The 23,805-nt window shown below is 40.1% G+C and overlaps 1 protein-coding gene across 1 annotated transcript in view; it reads right to left on the bottom strand.

Moving 5' to 3' along the window:
• Positions 1–13,771, bottom strand: part of RTKN2 (rhotekin 2) — a 34,398-nt gene extending 20,627 nt beyond the window's left edge. Inside the window, exons 1-5 of the mRNA XM_075026868.1 lie at positions 13,718–13,771; positions 8,862–9,061; positions 6,746–6,804; positions 2,524–2,577; positions 1,478–1,598 (exon numbers count right to left, since the gene is read on the bottom strand). Coding sequence (XP_074882969.1) covers positions 1,478–1,598; positions 2,524–2,577; positions 6,746–6,804; positions 8,862–9,061; positions 13,718–13,756 — 473 coding nt within the window. The 5' untranslated portion in view covers positions 13,757–13,771. The remainder of the gene's footprint in view (positions 1–1,477; positions 1,599–2,523; positions 2,578–6,745; positions 6,805–8,861; positions 9,062–13,717) is intronic.
• Between the last annotated feature and the right edge of the window lie 10,034 nt (positions 13,772–23,805).

Here is a 23,805-nt window from a genome sequence, read left to right as displayed (position 1 = left end):
CTATTTCTAATCAAGGGAAGGAATGCCATAAGATTCAGGTGAAGACATACATTAATATGGAATTAAAGACTAGAGTACACAGCAGTTACTTAGTGTTGAAGTCATGAGATGGCTGTTATAATTAAAGCATAAACAACTGCAAACAGGAAATTCAACGTTTATGTTAAAAACTAGAAAAAAACCCACATTATGGAAATATACAGGCAAGACATTCAAACACACTTAAATCTGCCCTCTACTGTTACGCAAAAATCACGATTGAAAACCTATCCGTGCCTATGGTCCTACATCAGATTGAAGTGTTTTAAAGATATCTTAGTCACACCCCATCCCCTTCACGTTACCGAAAAAATCCTGTTTCTCTCACAACCAACAAAATCTGTCATTCATAACTTAACTACTTACTGTTGCATTCTTCTGTCTGCAGCCTATGCTTTCTCTGTTTTCAGTTCTACTGATTCTCTTGTTCTCAAGCTTAGTCATCAAACCAGAAGCCTAACCTCATCTTTCAAGTACAAGTCATGTCATTGCACACATGCCCATAACGAAATCATCCCAAAGGCTTTTATAATAAGTCTTTCTTTAGCTTGGGAGATACAAGGCAAGTTAGAGTGCCTTTTCTGCTTTTGTTGCAATATTTCACAGAAAATTATAATGGTCAAGTCTCGTGTCTTTGAAGAAGTAGATTTAGATCTTTGCCCCCACTCTTAACTTGAACAGGTGTTTAAGAGAATTCAAATTCTGATCTAAAGATCCACTCTCCCTCAACCACTCCGTTTTCAGGATCTTGATTTAAAGTTTTCAGTAGTCCTAGCTTTCCAGCCAGTCTTCCTCAGGAGACTGAATCTAAATTGCTAATATAAAAAATAAAGCAGGGGGAAAAAAGAAAGTTAAGTGCCTCTCAGGACTCTCTTAAAAATTATAAAGCAACAAAAAATGTACATGAGAACACCTTTCTACTCTTTTCCAGGTTACTTTCAAAGATAAATGAATAATTTCCTGTCTAGTATTCTTCAACTATAAGGACTGTGGCTGTAGCACATGCTTATACAGGTGTAACGGAACATGAGGTGTGGAAAGAGACCATAGCCTGCCGTACAGACTAACACTTAAAACACTGGGTGCAACATTTGTGCCTATACTTTCATAATGCTTTCAGGTTTTAGTATTAATTTAATTCTGTCCTTGAGGTACAAGTTTGTTTATCTCTTTAAAGAAAAAGGCTTCCACATGGCAAAAATGAAGAGTTCAAGCAGCACATCTACGACCAGCATCATTATGTACATAAAAACCAACCTTCCGGGGGGGGGGGGGGGGGGGGAATCCACCATCCACTGAAATCAATATGACGTCTGCCGATTCATTTGCCCACAGAAAAACTTAGTAGACCTCAGCCAATCTTATTCATAATCATATCCACTTTCAAAAGAAAACAGCAATATTTGTAATTCACTCAACAGAAATAAATTATACTCACAATATGGTTACATTTTCATCAAAACAGATATCTGTTATTGCTTTATCCACAATGGCCACCTCTGTATCAAAAACCTCAGCTCCCATTCTGAACAAACAAAAAACTGCATAGCGCTGTGATTCTGGAAAGAGCCAAAGAAATGTTTTATTAGCTGTATTACACATCACAATACTAAATGCTACCAGTAAACAAAAGTAGAAGAAATGGTATTTCAGACTTCTAAGGAATTGTCCTCAAATTCTTTCCACCATAAATTTTCATCATAGGATCTTACGATAATTGAACTATCAAAGCAGCTGTATAGGTAGAATAATATTCACAGAGGAAAAAATGCCTACCTCTGCTCAACTTTTTTTTTTTTTCTGATAATCAGGGGAAGATTGTGCTAGCAACTTCAGAAATGTTAGTAAAAATGTAATTTTGTTTAATAAAACTGATTTTAAGCAAAAAAACCCCTAATATTTGATCCAAAGCCTGTATTATTTTATGAATGTACTATATAAGATTAGACTATTTTGCCACGCTTAGCCCCTCTGACCCTATTGAAAAGCAAAGTGAAATCAATGCCAGGTGACAGCTGGAACAGATTTAGGGTTAATCTCCATGACACAGCAGAATGCATGTACTTGAAGACTATCCAATAATACACTCAACACTAACAGACAACTTTCCTTTAAATTTCTCACTGGAAACAGCCTCCAATATACTCTCTCAAGTGTAGACATGACATAGAACAACATCTTTAATCAGAAGTTTCTTGGCTATCCATTTAATAACACTTTTCTGTTGCTTTCCCTGAAATTTCTCATCAGGAGGACTTTTTAGAGACTAGGGTTTAAACATACAGAACCACAGGACTTTGAACTAACTCAACTTGCTGCAACCAACAACTTCAAGTTAAGAGCAACTATTCAACAAACGGAGTAAAATAGGGACCTACTGAAAGGTCAAAGAAGGGGTTAGGATAAGTATGGACTTCCCCATCCAGTTTAAATTTACAGGCATAAGCAATTGCTTATCACAGTAGTTCATTACATCTTACATACTTTCTTTACTGCTGAAGTGATCAGAGTCTTTCCACATTAATGGTATTCGAATATCTAAAGGGAAAAAAAGGTAGGGAAATTAAGTTAGAGCCAATACTGTAGATCTGTGATCAAAACAAATTACAAAAAGTTTCTTGTTTCTTTTCCTGATGTTCTGGAGGTAACAGGACCTTCTACCCAAAGAACAGCATAACTATTTCAATTTTATTACCCATGTCAAAAGAAAATTCATCAATTAGTTCAACTTGAAGTGTCATTTTCTTTTAGAAATTATGCTAGGATAAAAATATTTTAAATCTCATTTGAAAGTACCTGAAATAACATTTCAGAGTGGCTGTGTAACATAGTTCTGAAAGGTATTCTCAGAACTCAGAGGTTCTGAGCCCATTATTATGCATAGGTGTAAACTGAAACTCTGCTTGCCTTGTGCTGGAAACCACTCATCCAACTGCAAGAAGAAAAACTTCCTGTTTTAATGGAAAGACTGGGATACTTACACTGCAAACACTTAAGTCTTGTTTTGCTAACCACAGAGAAAATATCACTTGTAATCACATTCCCAGTTAGAATTGTCTTAGTTGACATAAAAATAATTTTTTTTAACTCAGAAATATCCTTCTACTTCAGAACCATAATAGAGAGGCAATTACAGAGCCATTATTTTAAGCCACGCCTGTCATTTTAATATTACAAAAGTATTTTCTTCAAGAAATTTTCCAATTTATCTACTCAATCCAACACCGTTACTGAGTGACATTTTCCTCCAGTTTCAAAGACTCAGGTTTACATATAATGTTTCTTATTAGTCCCTTGTTAAAAGACAAATGCAGTGGGGGCTTTATAAATCCAAAGTTGGTTTCTTAAGTACAACACAGTGTTATTTAAAAGTATATGCAATATATTAAGTGACACATGATGGCAGCAGTGAACAGCACTAGTTCAGTTGTCTCTTGATAAAAATCGTCCGTATTCTTATAAAGGAGCATTTCTGACTCCAGTGTTGATTTTCATATGAGGCTGATGGAAAAATCCACGTATAGTATGCTAAGATGCAAAAGAGTACCAGTATTTTGGCAACAGATTGTCATGTATTCCTACAGGGTTTTAGCCACAAAAATTCTTGTTGATTTAAGTGAAACTGCATATAGTCACTGTTTCAGAAGTTAAATTAAATGAAAAATTTAAATTTATTTTTTATTATATTATGGGACATCTCATTATACATTCTATTTCAATTTTGAAACTTGCAAACTCATCTATTTTTAAGTGTTCATGAAAACTAATGAATTTTCAACAGTGAATACAGCTTTAGACTGCCACAACTTCCTAAAAATCAATACATCACTACATTCTAAAACTGCCTTTCACTTCTAAAGATGCATTTGCATAACAAGCATTTCTAATAATAGGTTTTTTTAAAATAAGGAAACAGAAATAGTTTCATTAGAACAGTTACCGAAGTCCCTCTCAAACTTTAAAAATATATATATATTTATCTCTGTCAGAGACAAAGCACAGAATGTTTCTTTCCTGAAAGATAAAGGTCTTAAATTTACATAAATATGTGAAAATAGAGTTACAATAAAAGCCTTTTTTCATCTTTAATCATAGCAAATTCTGAATGACAATGTTAATGTGCTCAATAGGTCTTGTTAACAATTAGAGTACTAGATTAAAGATTACTTCCGTATGCCACTTTCAATATCATGCTAGCTGAAAAATTTACACCTTAGTCAGAAAATCATCAGGATATAGATAGTCAATCGCTTGAACAAGTTTAACATGATACTTGTAAATCAGTTTTCAATTCATTCTTGGATTGAAAGAGCTGCCATTTATCAAAAGCAAAGATCAATTTTCACACACCTTAATTTCAGTTACCATTAGCTGTAAATCCATGTGGATTTAAATCAGATACATTCAAGCACTACAATTAATCAGATTTAAAGCCAATGATTCCTTTATAAAATTACTTTAAATTATGGTTATGCTTTTTGATCAAGATTTAACGTATTGTCTTCCAACAAAATAATTGATTGATAAGATAACATAAGTTACATAATTTATTCACACACATGGGGGATAAATAAGTAAAAATACCAGAAGTGTGAAAATCTGTGGATTAAGGAATGCACTCCCCACACAGTATCTGACATGCAGTTGCTTTTTGTAGTACATTCCTCAGTACTCCTGCATAGCTGTTCCTGAACTTCTGGTGTTGGCCACATTTTTTTTGGTAATAGTCTAAGCTTCTGGCATGTACTAACCATATGATATGCTAATGTATTTATAAGTGGATGGATTACTTTCCCCTAAAAATCCACTCTATATCTTCAATTCTTAAATTACATGCCTTGTCATATTACATGGACTACCACTTACTCCTCCTCATTTCCAACCTCTCCCAGGCAATTCAGTCACGACATCTCCTGATTCACGCTGCTTGTACTCACAACTGCATTCTCAACAAGGCAGGCACATGTGCACGCACGTGTGCCTTCCAAACACGCAGGGCAACTCCAGTTGCAAATCCAGTGATGGCTGGCATACAAGAGAGAAGAAATGCAGCATGCCCAATTTGCTACACAACGATTGGGAAAGACAGGGAAAGAAGAATAATGGGATATTACAGATGTGAACATACTGCAGCTGTGGAAGCAGACAGGACCAGATTTGGCAAGCTAAATGGACACAGAGTAATGGGTCAGAGTACAACACAAGGAGGAACCAGAGAGGCATGTACTAACGTCATCTCAGGATCTCCCAATCATGTATCTTGCCCAGCAGCTCCTGCCCTTGCCAAGCACGGGCAAGCCTGTCCCCACAATTACTTCTCATGCACCCCAGTTGTCTGCTTCTCAGGCACATACAGTGGAAAATAAGGAGTTAATAACAGGTTATTTATAGAAAGCATAAACCTCTCAGCAGAGACCAAGAAGAACATTTAGGCTTTCCTGCTTTAAACTGGACCTGGCTAGGCTTTCCTAGGAGTATATGAAGAGGGGCGAGGCATGGCAGCAACCCAGCACTCACAAACTTGAGTTCAGAATGAGGTAGTTGATGCCTCTTTCTCTTTGCCTTGATCTATGCCATACTTCTGAGGATCATAACCTCCAGTTTGAGAACCACTATGTTAGTAACAGGAAAGAATCATTAACAGATAGCATGTAACAGGAAGTGGTGTATTTCACCCTTGTACTCTCTTGTCCCGTCAAAAGAAACTAGCTAACGGTTTCATATCCTAAAAATAGAGTTCTTACACAATTCTGATCTTCTAAAGATAATAAAAGTCTATTATATGATCCTACAGTCTTCACTGCAGATAAGTATAAATCCGAAGAAAGGTGCAACCACAGCACAGACAGGCAAACAGATGCTTTCATCCAGCTACCATAAGGAGGAAAGACAGACACACATTCTGCAAACAGCTGTGCTGGCAGAAAACATTATTGAACCATGTGTTCATCACTCTTCTACTAGAAGTTACCTTGCCTAAAGATATGTCAAAATATGCAGAATTAACTTAAACAGTTTAAGTAGTGAGCCCTTCTACACTATTTTATTTTTAATGAAGCATGTCAGGGAGCACAAACAGATCTGTTAGCAAAGCTCTCACAACAGTCACAATGAACAACTACAGCAATGCTGAACATAGTAACATCCACTATTGGCATAGGGAAACAAAATGATAAGTTCATGGTGCTGAAGTCTGAGAACTGGCTAGGCAACAGCGTACCAGCCTACTGGAAATCACCGTTAAATATTCTTGTTACTAGTTTGCATTCAAGCCATACCACTATACCTTTACTGTAGCCATGTAATCTGCATTAACTAAGTAACATTTGCACGCTAGTTATAATTGTGCCCTCAATTTGTTAGACATACCCTGTATGATCACATCAAAGTTTGTCTTTGTGGGGAGAAAAAAAGTTACCAGCACATTTACACTTATTTAGCTTCAAAATGTATTCAATGGTTAGTGAAAAACAGAAAAAAGTATTTCCCACTGTGAAAGTCCCTGAAAGTAAAATGGAAATACTAGATAGGATCTTCAAAAGCATGTGTGTGACTTAAAAGGACAAGTCCCCTTGAAGCACAAGAGGATTTATGGCCCTGAAAAACATACACACTTTAAAAATACCATCTTGTTTGTATAATTTGTGTTAGAAATCACTGTCCAGCAAATTAGGTCCTATAATTATGTGACTACCCAGCCACTTACCTGATATAGCAACCTTTGCTCTGCATGCCACACGGTCTTTTGTCCCATTTTCTGAAGACCTGCCAAAAAGAAGAAAAGAAAAATGAGGTTTGAGATCTGTGCATTTAGACTTCTAAAACTTAACACTTAAAACATTAAAAGGTGTCAGAGTTTTCATATTACAGCTCATTTCAAATGCTTTTCTTTAAAGTTAAATTTGGTATCTCTGGTTTAAGATATGAGTCATTAGATTCTTGAGGATAATCTGGAAGGAAGGTACACCATCAATTTTCTTAATTCCCTAGAAGATTTTACTCCAAAGCTTATTTAACCTGGGTATTAAAAGACAAGTAGATTAATCTTCCTTGTCTTTTCCAGCTCCAGCAAAAATCAAATACATTATCAACTTTTCCCATTCTGTACGTATCTATGAATAAGCAACTTAATATATCGGTTCTGTTATTGGTTCAAGAATTGCCTCCTCCTCTATATTAATAGAGACCAATTACAAAATGTTGCACTGCTAATATTGTGATTTTACATGCAGGCAGACACTTTGCTAAGTAGCCAGAGCATAGATCTCAAGGTCAACCTTAAATTGAATCAAAACAATCTGTAGATACTGAGTAACAGTAGAGTGCTCTCCTTATATTTGCTACTGCTCCTAACTCCTAACCAAATAAGGTGAAATGAAAATGTATAGCTGCTACTAATAACCTGACTTCCAGAGGCAGTTATAGTACCTTCAGAACTCACAGATTACAGACCCACACAAGGACAAAATTCACTTGAAAACCCCAGAAATTTCTCTCTCAGTCAGCATCATCTTATCTGGATTAAGCTTTAACCAAATTCCAGTCTTGAGCAATTACTGAAAAAAGAACTGCAAATGCACTATCAGCTACCAAAGATATGATCTAAATGGTAGAGAAATAACTCTATAGCATGCATCTCTTCCAACGATCTCTACTGACAATTCAAAGGACCCCTTAAGACAGAACCCCTCAGAAAGCAATGCATGACAGACACAAATCAAGTAAACAATACAGCTGACTATGACTGTAAGAAAACAATACAGCTGTTCAGATATACCTCCAAGTATCTCTGCCCTGTTCCGGACACATGCAATCACCATTCTGTGGTCACTGACATCAAAGACCAGGAGTTGAGTAAATCAGCATATATACATACTTGATATTATTCCATCATTAAAAACATAAATAAAAGATGAATCACTATAAATGTCTTCATCTTAGTAGGAAAAAGCAATACAACTGCAATAATTACAGAATACCACAATTTCAAAATCAGCTTTCACAATAACAGACAGAAAATGCAGTTCTTTCCTTCAATAAATTTCTCCTATAAGACCACATTTCTGAAAGCAAAAAGTAGCAGGACTGTTCCTATAGATACAGTTAACTGGAGCTAAGCATGTGCTCGAAGAGTTCCTATGCTAAATTGCAATATTTCATTAAACTAATAACCTGAGAGCAATAGCGTGTCTGCACCATGATTCTGAACATTGCACCCAAAATATATTCCATTAGGAAAAAAAATTATAATATTATTCAAATAAACCACATATACTTTAGCTCATTCAAGAGTTATAATGTGAGAATATTTTCAACTAAACTGATTTTTCTTCATGTTTATTGTTGTATTTATTACTTTGCTGTAGTTAACAGAAGTGGCCAGCAGAGGGTACCAATTAACCACGATAATTCCATCATTAACGAGACCTTAATAACAATAGCAAGGATGAAAAGTAGAAAGAGGTGTATTCTGACTTGTATAGTTTTGTTTTCTTCCTTCAGACTTGGTTAGGTACCTTTTTGTATGCTAAAGGTAATCAAGAAAATATGTCTGTTATGTTACTTGATATTCAGATGGTGAACTGCAGTTTAATGTCAGTAATAAAATCTACCCAGAAAAACAGGACTTGTTTTTAATTTTATAAAGTAAAAAAAAGATACTGGAATGGTCTTGTAATGTTTTAAGGCAGCAGTAATGTATGTTTGTATGGGGGAAGACAGAAGGAAAGGTTTAAATTCTCTTTCCTAGACAGGCTGCTAAAAATTCACATAAGCAAAAGCCTGCTTCATAACATTCCATTGGAATTTGAGCTGTTACTCACCGTTCTTCGGTTCTGCATGAGATCAGCTCTTCCTTTTGTTTCTGTAGCTCTGTCCTGTATGCAAGTATACGAGCATTGCAAACCATCAGGTTTTTAACCGCTTGCAAGAGTTGGTCTTTTTGTGTGCTCACTGCAAGTAGTTTACAGATGCCTTCTCGCATGCGAATTTCAAAGTTAATCTTCTCTTGGATGTCACATTCCTAGATATGCAAAAGCAAACAAAGGACTAAACAAAACCCCAGCTACAAGTATCCTGAATTTTTAACAAGCTCTACTTATTTCACAGTTGGGATAGAAAAACCTAGGTTTTAAGTATATGCAGCCATTATGACGGTTACTAAATGTAAAATGATGGTTCTCTCTTGTCCTGGTTTCAGCTGGGATAGAGTTAACTGTCTTCCTAGTAGCTGGTACAGTGCTATGTTTTGAGTTCAGTATGTGAAGAATGTTGATAACACTGATGTTTTCAGTTGTTGCTCAGTAGTGTTTAGACTATAGTCAAGGATTTTTCAGCTTCTCATGCCCAGCCAGGGCACCTGACCCAAACTGGCCAACAGTGTATTCCATACCATGGGACGTCCCATCTAGTTTAGGAACTGGGAAGGGGGGGGGGGCAGGGATTCACGGGGACTGGCTGGGTGTTGGTCGGCGGGTGGTGAGCAATTGCCCTGCGCATCATTTGTACATTTCAATCCTTTTATTACTACTGCTGTCATTTTATTAGTGTTATCATTATCATTATTAGTTTCTTCTTTTCTGTTCTATTAAACCGTTCTTATCTCAACCCAGGAGTTTTACTTCTTTTCCTGATTTTCTCCCCCATCCCACTGGATGGGGGGGAGTGAGTGAGCGGCTGCGTGGTGCTTAGTTGCTGGCTGGGGTTAAACCACAACATCTCTTCAGGAACAAGAGAGTAAAACACAGGATGTAATAGATTCACTATATTCATTATACATGAAGATTCCAAACCAGGTAGTAACATTAACTCACCATAGCATTTGAAATTTACTAAAAATTTATGTGCCTCAATGTGTCATTCATAGGATAATAACATATGGTCCCCTCATATGGTCATTGAGAGGCCTAACTGAACAAAGCTTATAAATTAACATCCCACTTTTTACAGTGATCCCTACTAAAATAAACTCTGAACTCAGGAAAACATCTGAAATATTTTAAATCAGAAATCCAATCTCATTACTTCTTTGGTCATCTTAAAAAGGGTTAAAAAAAAAATGTAGTTTTTTCACTTCGGGTTGATAGAAAATTCAGGTGACACCAGAAGCAAAAAAAGGACAATATCCCAATACTTGACTGTTTCAGGCCATGAACTGAAAGTCAGACAGCTGTGGTAGCTTCAACACTACACAAGGATCATGCTCTGCCTGATGGACTTGCCTGTCAAGTCACTAGAATTCTGCATCACTGTTTTTTTTTGAAGGAGTGAGGGTTTTTAAGGTATTACAAAAATTTCTGGGAATTCAACTTTTTCCTACCTACTTTCAGAGAAAACAAACATTTAAAAATGCATGTTATTTCTCACTTGCCACTTCAAAGAAGTCAATCCACACCAAGCCAGAAGACAATTAAGGTGAAGAATCACAGTTTGCTGTCTCCTAAACATGTGCTAGATGCCACTGATGGCTCTGATCATGTTTCCTTGTTATGTGGCCATCCCTGGCCAAACCAAGTATTTCTGACACATAACGAACGGAGTGTTGTCACTGTATTGCAGGGTTGCATGGAAAATACATTGCAAGTTGGTGATCAATGAAGCTTTTTCAGCAATGAGCAAGAGTGTCCCGACTACCTCTGGAATTAAAAGCATCGTGTCAGTTTTCAATTTTATAGTACATCTGAACTCAAAACAAATGCTTTAGGGATGGATCTATAAGCAATTGACTGAAACTACTCATGGTACAATAAATTGAATTTACAAGTTTGGTATTTTAGCTGGTAGAAAAATACTGGCAACTGCTCTCCCTCAAGACTCTAAACAGGATAGAAAAAAAAAGAGGGAGCCAATTTTCGCACAACTCAAGTACCTGAGAAATCCAGAACCCACAAAAGGGGTAATGTGGATGATTTTCTTCTTTACTTGGGACTCACTCTGTCATTAGCTGCCTTTGACATGAGAAAGTGACCCTTCATAGCAGTCACAAGAGGCAGGTGGAAGCTCACTACATAGCCACCATCCATTCCTTCCCAACTTGCAGGATTGGGTTTTATTGGTTTTGAAGGCCTGATTCCATAATGTAAAGACAAAGTTTCAGCTTCTGTTCCATCTGTTCACAGAGCATTTCTCCTTCCAAACCACCCTCCTTTGTTACCCTAAGGGAACAGCGGGCTTCAGTCCACAAGCCACACTCAGCATAGGCACAGCAACGTGCTGAAGTTGTAATACTCCACTACATGGCGCCTGAAACAGAGCTGATCCCCAGCCACCTCAGAACTCTACTGTAAAAATCCAGAGGCTATCAGATCCCTTCAGCAGTATAAGCCTCTCTTTCTATTTCCTGCCTCCTGTTATAGACAGCAACTTCATTCTTGCTAAAATGGGACCTAGAGCCATACAGAAGGTTCTTCTGCCCCACATCAAGAGCCAGCAAGTCACTAAGCCCCCATACACAAACATAGTTTCTCATTCTCCTCGGATAATAAAGGAGGTGGGGTCCCCCCACCCAAAATGATAAAGACCCCAGGCTTGTGTAATCAGGCAAAGCAGGACAAATATATGTTCTACTGAATTTACCAGTGTTTAAGACAATTTAGTCACACGGTGAGAACACAGATGATTAGACACCACCATGAAGAAGGGCACTAATAAAGTACAGAGGACTCTCCAGAAACTAAGAACTCTCAATCTGAGACCCCATAAGAAATATTTGGAACGCGCACAAGTTACCGTGACACAGGCTTTCTGGCACCAGTGAGTCATTTGGTGGTGAATAGCTCCCAAAGCTCACATCAGAGATGTTTTCCATAGACGTTTTGCTGGTCTTCCCTACAGTCGATATTCAAAGGCCTGGGACCCAGCATAGCATCACAGACTACCCCAGGTTTCCCCCCCTTATGGATTTGCTTTCCAAAGTCTCAACCACAACCCATGCAGGATAAAGCACTGCACCAATACTTCCAAATCCCCAGCACCTGCTTCTCTATCCACACATTATCTCAGTGCTCATCCCAGGAGAAGCAAATAGCTTTCATCAATCTTCTTTTATTCTGAGTCAAATTTTACACAGCTGTGAAAAGCTAAGCAAGGCCTACACCTGCTCCTAAGAAATAATTACTCATTCTTTGAGCCTAAACTAATACATCAGCTGTTACAAAGCTGAATTCAAAGCTGAATTTCATCTCAGAAGAGTGCAATAGTACTTTCGCCCCAACATTTCCCAGGGTACCAGGCCTCTGCACTGACCCAGCACAGGCCACGGCTCCTTTCCAGCTCTATCACCTAGTACTTAACTACGGTGAGGAAATAAACTCTCCTAGTTTGGGGCATCTGCATGTATCTGTACTAGGACTTTCAGAACTACACAAAGGATTTAGTCCATGCTACACCTCAGCCAGGCTCACATAAAATATTCTGGACTAGCTTTAAATGCTTGTTGGGCCATAGCTTAAATAATCACACCATATAAATAGCATCTGAAGGAATGACTTAGCAGCCTGATTTGAAATGTATGAAGTTCTTCATATCTACCAAAAAAAAGTTGGTCAGGTTTTCTTTTTTTTTTTTTCCTCAGTTCCTTCTAAAAATATGAGCACACCATCTGGACTTGGAGGAATGACACAGCACTATTTTGCCATATGCTGTCTTCTAATGCACTGTTTCCCTTGTGATCTCCATCCTCCCCCCACCAGTGGCAGCATAACCCAGACAAGATTACTAACAGATGTTGAGATTTTCAGCCCCACACTCAGGAACTACCTAAGCAATACTTTCAGAAAGTCTTTGTATTCCTCACCTAAGCATACCTACAATGTAAGAAATTTTAAAGGATTTCTAGTTTTGCACAGGTGATAGAGTCACAAAACAAAAAAAAGAATCCAACAATAGCCAAGAAAAATTATATGGATACTGCTGAAGGCAGGACAGATTGAAATTTTACTTTATTTAATTGATATCTTAAATACAGGCTTTCAGAATCTTATTCCAAGGTATACTTCCAACTTATTAGCACAGTGGCTTACATCTAAAGCCCATAGGTCTACTATATCTATTTAAAATAAGCAAGTAGTCAGGCAGCAAGTGTTCTTCTCAAACAGAGGCTGTGAAGTCAAGGTACTAGCTTGGGGGCTTTTCTAGCTAGACGCAGGAATAAGTATTTGTTGCAGTTGACAACAATAGCTCTACAGACACAGCTGAGTTCAACTAATTCAGTTTTTTTAAATGATTGGAGGTTAAAAAACCCAAAAAATCTCATTAATGGGAAAATCAACGACTAAAAAGATCGAAGAGCTAGAAGGGATCGGCTTCACGCTCCGAGACCCTGAAGAGGGTGAGCAGAGCTCAGCCCACTAAAGCAGCGTCCCCTTTGCCCGGGCAGCTAACCCGCTCCCGGCTCTCCCCAGCAGACCTCCGCTGAGGGGCTGCTTTACCGCACCCAACCCGGGCCGCTGCCCAGCCCGAGCAGGCGGCCGGCTCCATCGCCTTAAGCGGGCTCCCTCGGGACCCGCCCGAAGCCGGGCAGCTGCGGGTCGCCGCCCGCTGGCAGCAGGAGCGGGAGCTGGCCGGCCCGAGCCGTTAACGGACGGCACCTGCCGCGGCCGGCCGCCTTCCCCGCCGCCACCCCCGTCCCAGGCCGTCGCCTCCCCGCCCGCCCGCCGGGTGAGGGACGCCCGCGGCTCACCGGCTCCCCGACACCCGGCACGCGCCGCCGCCGCCGCATCCTCCCCAACGGCGCCGCCGTTCAAAACTCCCGCCCCCCGCAACGGCCGCCGCGGCCCCGCCCACCGCCCGCCCCTCCCGGCTGCTCGGGGACGGCCGCGGTTTGCGGCTTCCGGGGGCTCCGGCCACCCACGCGCGACACCAGCGCGACACAGCAGGCTGCGCTGCGAGGAGGGGGCCGCGGCCGGCGCGCCTCCGCTCCCAGGTGCGACAGGCCAGCGTCGCGAAAATCATCGGTTTGATCCTGCCGACAGATTTGCAGAAATGCATCATTAACTGTTATTGATGGTATTACCAACTCCCTGTTACTGAGCTAGAATAGTGAGTGTTGAATAACGAAGTTGGAGGCCCCCGTTCCTTTGTTCCTCGTTAGTTCGCTTTTCTGAAATAGGCCGATGCCGCTTCTTTCTGAGTGATGTTCCCTAAACGAGCTGGAAGGGGAGGCCGGCGGCCGCTTCGCCACCGGCTGTTCAGCACACAGCAGCAGCCGCGGCCGCTCGGAAGCACGCCATCAATTTTTAACCACGTTCTTGGTTTTCTGCAGTTCATTTAATTATACGTCTTTAATACGACAGTACTTCAATAGCTGTGCCAGCAGCATGTATTGTGAAAAGTATATTATACTATCATGTATTAAAATCAAAGTGCATTAATTATTCACTGGATTGACCGGAGAGGAACAGGAGCCATCTCTCTCTTCTGCTGCCAGTTCTGCAGCTCTTGTTGTCTTCAGCAGATGCAACAAATGAGCCAAAATAATGTCTCCCATCCATCCCTCATCCCTGATCTCTTGGCTTTCTTCTCTGAATTCCTTCTCAGTGGGTGATGGTCACAAGCACGGATCCTATTTGCTTCGCACATGGTTGTCAACATTTGCGAGAAGTAAAATGTGCTGGAATGCGTGAGATCTACAGTGTTGCTAACAGCTTTCTACAGAAGACAGAGGTCTCCTGGCTAACATATGCTTATTTAAAATATAAGAACATGCAATTGAAGGGAAAATTTGAAAAGCCTCATTGCTTCATCAGGATTTCACATGGGTGCTTGGCAGCTCTGCTTGCTCCCTGACATTTACAACCAGGGCACAAACACAGGGGGCTAGCCTTCAAGGAAAATCATGAACTTCTGGACCAAAGGTACATATTCCCTGGTGGAAGGCAGAGGACAGGGAGCTCTGCTTCCCTCCAAAGTGTTTGAGCCTCAGCTCGAGGCAAAGACGGCAGCAGCAGCTGTTCAGCAGTTCCCGTCTCCATCTTGGGCCATGCTCCTGAGGGTAAGAAGGCATTCAGATCTTCATGAAATACCTTCATACTATCCTGAGGTCTTCTGCATACCATTGGCAGGATGCATGCCACAACTGGGAAGCCCTACCCTAGGTTATATATTTATAGACACTACATTTTTCCCCATTTTTAGATACTCGCCCCTGTTCTTTAGCTACTGAGACTTTCTCAAAATAAGTCTTTCTGCACTATGTCCTGTGGAGAAATCCCATCAGGGAGCCAAAAGGCTTTTGCTCTAATCAAGGTATGACCTTTACAAGCTGTGTATGGACAGCCAAGATATCTAAGAGTGCGTTGGAGGGAGATCAGAAGGAAAGTCTCCATGTAATCCTAGTGCTCCGTGCATCCCAGCAGGAGCCTCACGTTCCTGTCTCTGCTACAAAGTTCAGGATTTCAGCCACATCAAGAGAGACCCATCAAAAGAGGGGAGAACATGAGATGCCAAATCAGCGTGCCCTTTTGCTTCACAGTAAGGCATATCTCTTAAGGTGTGGTCTGGCCTCCCCTGAATCAGTCAGGGATGGGATTTCAGCCTCAAAAGTCTCCACGTAATTTTCTGGGCTACAGAGGAAAACTAACTAGAAACAGGAGCACATCATGGAAAGACCATTCCTGGAATTAAAACCAAACAAGTGAAAGTCTTAAGTTAACTGAACTGCATTATCATCAGTTCAACGCTTGACCAAAGTAAGTGAGGAGGAGCTCCAGTCTCAACAAACATCAGTGGCTGAAACCCTTTAATGAGTTTTATGTAAACTATGGGAGCAGCTGGAAATGATAGCCTTACTGTAAAGATAAACAAATAAGGAAAGTATCGCTATAATTCTGCCCTACCAAAATTCATTCACCAACTCACAAGATAGTGCACTACCGCAGAAAAGTAATACAACATGTAAAAAAGACACACTGAAACACTTTCCACCCAGCATCATCCCAAGCAGTTCAGCACTCCAGGTTAGACTCTAGAACAAACCCACTGCTTCAAGTTTTCCAGAAACGCTCCCTGTGAGACTACCAAGAACAGCTGTCTCAGGTGTGCAGCAAAAGGGTTTTGTCGAAAGCCAGGGTGGCTACATGGATGCAATAAAAATCACTGCAAAAGGACAAGTTATGCCCCAACCTATTTCAGGCAATCAGCATCTCTAAAGCCATTTTTGCTGGTGGTGTAGACAGCTCCCAGGAATCTGTGGCAGCTTTCCAAGAATTTTAGATGCTAATTAGCACCGTTTTGCAGTACAGTCTGTTCAGCAAATCCTAGTCTTAATAAGTCTCAAAATGTGACTACTAATACTGTAAAGAGCCCGTGCCTGCAGCCCTTACATGTTCCTACTGACATTGACTTGAATTGGAACCCTTAAGAAATCAGTGGGAGTTAAATGTGTAGGACTCAGCCCTAATTAACATGAATAGTATCTTCTCAAGCTCATTGCATTATCTGCTCTTGAGCTGGTTCAAATGCTCAGTTTTCCACTACATTAGAAACACATTACTGCAAAGTCTGGCTTTTCATGCTCTTGCACCTGCTTCTGCTTTGGTCCTCCTTTGCATTCACTTCCAAGACATTAATTTTTTTCTTTATAAAATCAAGCTTCATAATTCAGTTGATCTGTCAGATGCTTAATTAAAAAATTAAACATTTCACCAAACTTCTAGTCCTTTCTCTTAAGGGAACATGAGACTGAGGCTTATATGGCATTTCTGCAGGTGTTGTACAAGGCGAGATGTTCTCTCCGCACTTCAAGCCTAACTCCAGCTACACTGTCCTGCTGTTGCAGCACACATACTAACCTGAAATGAAGAAAGCTTTATGCCATCTATATTATCCAGACATTTGGGATTCAGCTAGCAACTATTCTGCTCCCTAATTTAAGAGCAATCCCAGCAGACAGCAACAATAAAAAAAGAAGCATTGTAACCGTGTTTTCTTCTCCAGACAACCTTCCACTGAAGGGCAAAGAAACCCAAGGCACAACCTACGAAACAAGGAAAATCCTGCACAGTCACTGGTGCGCTAGTGCAGAGAAGCCAGAAGGGGGTAGGGTGAATTAAATAGGGGATCTATATCCTGCCTTCTGGGGTTTCTCAAGTGAAACATTTTTGTCAGATGAATCACACCTTCACACCATCCTTTTATTTGCAACTCTATTTGCATTGCAAAGCATTTGGCTTCCTTCTAGTATTAGGGAAACTGGATAGCAGAGGAAAGATCATTGTCTATCTAAATCACTGTTCTGCTTGAGTGTTACATCAGCATATTATTTTAAATGTTAGGCCCATCATTTTGGTTTAGCAGGTACAAAATGTCTACACCTACTCTTGACAGCACTGCAATATTTTTCTTAATTTCTTAGTTCCCACAGCTTGCTACACCTACTCCTTGAGTATCATCAGAGTGTGCCAGTAGAAATCTATTCAATTCCTATTCAGATTTATCCCAAATGGAAATATATGAAGATTTGTACTGGACACACAGAAAAGAATTTTTAAGGCTTTTTATAACTGACTTCTACTTACTTAATTTTAAACTGAAAAGCAAACTGTTGCCATTGAATGCCACTGACTTTGATTACCATGACATATGACCATTATAGATTGGTTAAATTGGCAGAGACTCTGGAACTTAGGGTGTTTACCTGAATGCTTACTGAAGGCAGGGCTAAGTTAAATGGCAAAATTATTAGCCTTGGTAACTCATTTCTTCATTTAAGCCTGCTGAGGTCAGTTGAAGTCTTTCAATTCCTTAGCTGCACAGAAGGTCAACATGTAGTCCTACAAAACAAATTAAATATGGGTAACTACCTTACTGTCATGCACTTCTGCTTCAGTTTTGATTGGATCAGGTGAAAATTAATCATCTGGCCCACAACGGTGAGCTAAAGCCTAACCCTAGCAAGGTGAAAGCAACAGCAAGAGAAAAGTTTGTAGGCTCCATTTACCTAACTGAGTAGTGTGAAGGAGGTATCTTCTCTAAGGTAGTCGTGGAGTCAGTCTTTGAAGACGTCATCCTATAACATGCAGGTACCTAAATTAGCTAGGATGCATCATCCTTACCTTTCTCTGATAATTAAGACACAGAAGCCAGAATAGCTTCAACTTTTATGATTTCAGGTGTTCTCAGATTCATTTTATCCTGAGAGCTTGCTCATCTTCTGCTCGAGGTTTTTTAATATTCCGCAGTCCTCCTTCAGCTGCTCTAGTGCTCTAAATGGCACCAGGGCCACATCCTGTGCAATGCCATTAAGAAAATATTGATAAGAGGTGCTTCAATGAACTATTTTGTTGATAGTTGTACATTCCTGTAGGATTTCTAAAAGAAACTGTAAAAGTCTGAAAAAGTGCAAGGAATTGTTTTTCCTTTTTCCAGGTAAGAGTCCAGAAACTGGCTCCTCCCAGTACTCCTGATGTTAATCCCATCTCGAAATGCCTCCAGATTAAATTACTGTAGCCTCTTTAAATCACCTTATATGAGAGAAATGCACTCAAAATACATGCCATAACAGAAATAGTAAGTTACAAAAAATCCATCCTCATGTGAATTTGGAAAACAGTTTCTGAGATTAAACCTGAAAACCTTAAAAATCAAATTAAGCACTGCATGACTTTAAACTCCAGTTTGATGATCCTCTACGTCTTAAAGTTGCTCATGCAAAAGACAAGTTATGAAGTGTGGTTAACTGAGGTAGACTAGTCACATGTATTCCTCTGTTTCTGCTTGGGAGACCAGGGGCATTTGTTTTGAAGCCAATTCACATGTGGTCCCCACATAAATACAGAATCAACCCCATCAGAAATACCCTGTTGGACAAGGATCCTCAGAGGTGATTAATAGCTTCACTAGAAGCCTTCGTCCAGCTGAGAAGACACTTCATGTGGACACACAGGGTCTAACAAAGCATGAGTTTTGCAGCCTTTCCCTAAGTTTAGAAATTTATATGGTCTCTCTTTTCTGTGTGACTTCCTACCTCCACAGCAGCTGAAGGAAGGAAATTATCTTTAATTCCTTTCAACATCAAACCTCGTTGAAACTAGCTACTTGGATCCATTGCTAATAGGGGGACGTGTACACCCACAGAGAAATTATGGTCATACAAAAATGATACTGTTACGTAAACTCTGAGAGGTCCTTTCAGCTGCTCAATATTAAAGGGATGTTCAGTACAAAAAGGATTTCTTAGAGGTTCTACACTGTCATTCCCATATCATGCCTTTATACCAGGATTTCTCTGTTGGGTATACAGTCCTGCTTTGATTTCTTATGCGTTTACTGCAGGTGGTGTTTGGTGTATAAAATATCTGAGGCAGTTGCATCCAAATGTTTGCTGGACAGCCTGCTGGTGAAGTCAGCATTTGGTGTCATGGGAGAATCTAACTGGGCACTATATGTTCTGGTTTCAGGGTCAGGTCTGTGATGATCTTGCACAGGCAAGTGAAAAGTCACTGCATCCAGTTAAATGGATTGCCATTTTGAGTTTGAAACAGGGAGTAAGTACTCTGAGAATATCACAAATCTAAAGATAAACTCCTGTATGAGAAAATAATGACAGAAAATCACCTTCCTTTTGCTAGCCAGAGGACTACCATCTGTTGCTGGGAGAGCTGATACAAGCCCACTTCTGATAGCAATCTCCCAGGAAAAAAGAGAAATTCTCCAGTTAGCTCTCAGGATCAGCATCAGATTTTTTGTCTGAAGGTGGATACAGGCTGAGTATTTGCAGATGGTGTCTTTTTCTTTCCCATACAATTTAGAATATCTCTGCAGAATACAATACTTGGCAAATGGTCTCTGCCTGAAGTGAGTTTGTAGTCTGGTCTGATTTTTTCCAAGTACTGGAGTGTAGGCATCTAGGTAGAGAAAAATGGCACAGCAATGTGGTCTTGAGGCTGAGCAACATAAGCCACCCTCTGGGCAGCCAGAGGCGTTCAAGTTCCCCCTGCACTGCAGCATTGCTAAGGAAGTAAATAGCAACTGTCCCTTACCAAGTCACATTTTGAGGTGACAGCTGTTGTCCTACATAACCTAGGCACAATAGCCCATGTCTGGTAGGACTAGTGAATCAAACACTATTTCTTTGCATTTCACACGCTTTTTGGATTGTTTTGATCCTGGCTCAGGGAGGATATTCAAAGGGGCATGGGTAGGAATCTATAGTTTACTGCAAACTCTCACTTTGCCCTGAGAACTGTTTCTCAGCAGTAAGCAATTTGTTTGTCTCAATAGTTTTCCCAGTTACACTTAAGGCTATAACCGTCTATAGCTCTGTAGTTCTTCCTGCCTTGTCACAAAGCTATGGTTTTTCTGCATTTTTCTAAGTCCTGAGTTGGGTACCAGCTGCATAAATGGGCATTTTTTATATGGATCAGGCCAAGAAAGAGAGCGAGCCAAAACAAGAAGGATTAAGGCAAATGTTATTTCATGAAAATAACACAGTAAAAACCAAAGAATATCTCATTACTATCAATATACTTTTTAAAAGCAACATAATAACCCTTTGTGGTTGGAAATTTCTATCAGAGGTTTTAAGCCTCTGGTCCTTAAGGAAAACTTGGCTTGCAATTATCTCCTGTTTCTCACAGAAATAGATACCAAAACACTATTTAGCAGTTCATCCGCTCAAGTGCTTAGATTAAAGAAATACATCTGAAGGGATAAAAGGATTTAAATTTTTAGAACTGCCAGTTAATTTTCCATTCCAAGCATCCCTAGTCCCCGTGTCTCCACCAAACTTCCCCCTAAATCCAAACTCAGCTGTGGTTTTCTCCTGCCAGCAGTGACCAGAGGCAAGGTGGTGCCGTTCCCTCTCCCCCTCCGAGTGCAATAGCACTGTGTAATAACTTGCCTCCACAAAGCCTCAAAAGAGCCATAATGCAACAAAAAGCCTTTGCCACAGCACGGCTAATTCTGGGACCCTGCTCACGGACATAAGGCTGTTACTGGGAATAAGCCCAGTGTCAGAGACTATGTCTTTTATACAGGTGATGATTTTTTGTTGAATCACTCTGGTGTTGGATCAAAATTGTCTATTCACATCTAAGAGGGACTAAAATACCTTTTTCCTAAGGTAGAAAGATCTAAGGAGAGAAATTTGCTGCAAAGGACACTCTGCCCTGTGAACGCTCCACAGCTGAGGCAACAGGCAACATACCTTCTTCAAGCTCACCACGGTTTCACTGAGGGAAGCCAGTCCTGCTATTTTTGCCTGTTACTCCAGTTCCCCCTAAAGTCAAATCATGGGGAGGGGATGACATTGGGCTATACCTATGTTCTCCTCAATGTGAGATGGAAACATTTCTTGCAAATGTTAGTAATTTTTTGCCTAATAAGATGACCCATTTTTCCTCACCATTACAAAAAATCAGGGGTTGAGTAGCAAATATGAGTAACTACATTTTACCTGAGGTTGGTTTGTCAGAGATTTCCACCATCCTTCTAACTGTTTCACAGCCTGTTAAATGAGCTGAGACAACACTTCATGTCACTGTTAGCATTTTAAATTATAAAAAATGGTAACAATAAATAGCATCTCATGTTTTTACAGACCATTTCATCTGGAAGAATAAAAATAACTAGTTCTGCCTGGATGCATGCATGACTTACACACATGCACATATTCACTTGCTTATTTTAAAAACCAATTTGAGTTCTAGGAGGCTATTTCTAGCACTTGTTTCTAACCATGTGTTTGTACAGTGTCATCAAAATGTAATCAGGCCGTTTAAAGAAAACCCAACAAACAGCAAGCAAATTTTTCCTAACAGGGTCTTTAAGCAGCTAACACAGACCCAGAGGGGCAGTTATCCAAGTCTGATCTGGGACACAGAGGATCACTTTTTTAAGATAATTCCCAAATACATTTGTGCAAACAGCATTTGTGCACTAAGGCCCGCAATAGGCAGTTTTAACCAATAAGTTAAAATCTCTGCTTTCTCTTATTCTTTCCCGATTTGGGAATGTCTTCCCTGACCCCATCCATCAACAATCTCTGCAACACTGAGTCATCCTACTTACATACATAGGCATTAGATTTTGTGAGCGAAAATGCAAGGAAAAGCAAGCCACTACCTAACATGAAGACCATTTTTACTTCATTTATTTCATAGTGTGGACACTCACACTACAGTCTTAATTTTTTAAAAATATCCCTGCTTTGTCATAGACTGTCTTCCAGGCCTGCATCAACTTCCATCTTTCAAACGCCAGCCCAGGAGGGAGCTTTGAAAGGCATGAGTGGGTTGTCACTCCTCAGCTGCCCCTTGTGTCAATCAAAGTCTCTCCCCAAATGTATATCTCTCTCCACACTTTTTAGTGAGGGACATGTTCTTTCACACACATATGTGTGTTGTTACATCTGCCTGCTACACAGACAAGTACACGCTCTTGCTGAATTGATTTAAACAGGCAATTGGCACCAACAGGCACTGAAGCACCCAGAACTTCATTGGCAGCTTTCTGCAGGCAGTACACACATTACTAATCTGAACAGGTTTTTCTCATCACCACCCCAGTCACACAAATTTTTAGGCATTCCTTCTAAATTATCTTACTACGTGGCATCACTAAGTTGGTGGAGAACAACTACATCTTTGACCATTTTAGGGGTAATAGCTTTCATACATAATTGGCACCATATTGGTTTATGTGCTGCCAACTGAATTTTACTGGCAGTCATCTTGATAGTTGGCTAGAAAGTCATCCATAGCAAACAGGCTTCTCCAGGCTACATCTCTGAGGCCTCAGATTTTTGTAAGGGACGAATCATTCTCTTGTTGCTAATGATTTCACCTCTGGGCATTTCTAAACTGAATTTACGGATCTAACCAAATCGCCTGAGTTTAGGATAAATGTTTCAACAGAGAATGGGAAGCTGACAATGTGCCCTAACTCGAATCCTGGGTAGTAGGACACCTTTCATGTAAGCCTTGGAGAGAAACTGCAGGAGAAATTTCACATGCTGGGAAGGCTCACCCGAGTTCAACATTGGAATTAGTCAGTCTGGAGATGGGAGCAAGCCCCGTTTGGATGGGATCAGTTTGGGCTGTGTTCCTGCTCCCTGTGGGAGGATCCTTGGCTGCAAATTATATAAAGTTAACAGCCATCTGGGGGCAAGAAGTTTGAGGAAAAGATAGAAAGCACCATGCCACAATACTTTTTTTTCCTTTAGTGAAGACACATTCTTCCAGTTTCCAGCCTCATATGGAGCCAGAAATGTCTAGTCACACAGCCTTCAATACCTACTGCCTGAAAGATGTGAAAACATCTGGGTTTGGGAATCTTTTTACATATTGGCTGTTGATATGTAATATACACCTTTCAAATTGTAAGTGTTCCCATGTTTTCATTGCAGATGTGGTAGTGGCAGGAGCACAACATTTCCCAAGGACTGTGCCTTTTACTTATTTAATTTTTCCAAGGATACATATCTGTTAAAATTAGCTAGAGCATGGTGTTGTCTGTTTGTTTGCTATCTGCATATATATCTTTAGTTCATTGCACTTTTTAGCCCCTGTGAATGAGAATGTTGTTGACTTCAGAGCCTTCTTTTGAAAAGAATCTGCTTTGTGCATAATACCCTTAGCTGAACCTGCTCACATGCTCCCAGTCAGTGCCTTCAAAGTGGTAAATACTAAAGATGATCCATCACCTTGCTCTGAGTGCGGCAGATTTAGCAATTGCAAAGGGTTGCATTCATTATAACAACAAAAATAAAATCGTCCGCTGAAGGACAATGAACTCATGCCTCATTTTGCACTACATAAGACATTGTTTTAA

The sequence above is a fragment of the Buteo buteo genome, chromosome 4 (genome assembly GCF_964188355.1).
Source record: "Buteo buteo chromosome 4, bButBut1.hap1.1, whole genome shotgun sequence".
Taxonomy (NCBI): Eukaryota; Metazoa; Chordata; class Aves; order Accipitriformes; family Accipitridae; genus Buteo; species Buteo buteo.
This window is presented reverse-complemented; position numbering and strand designations above follow the sequence as displayed.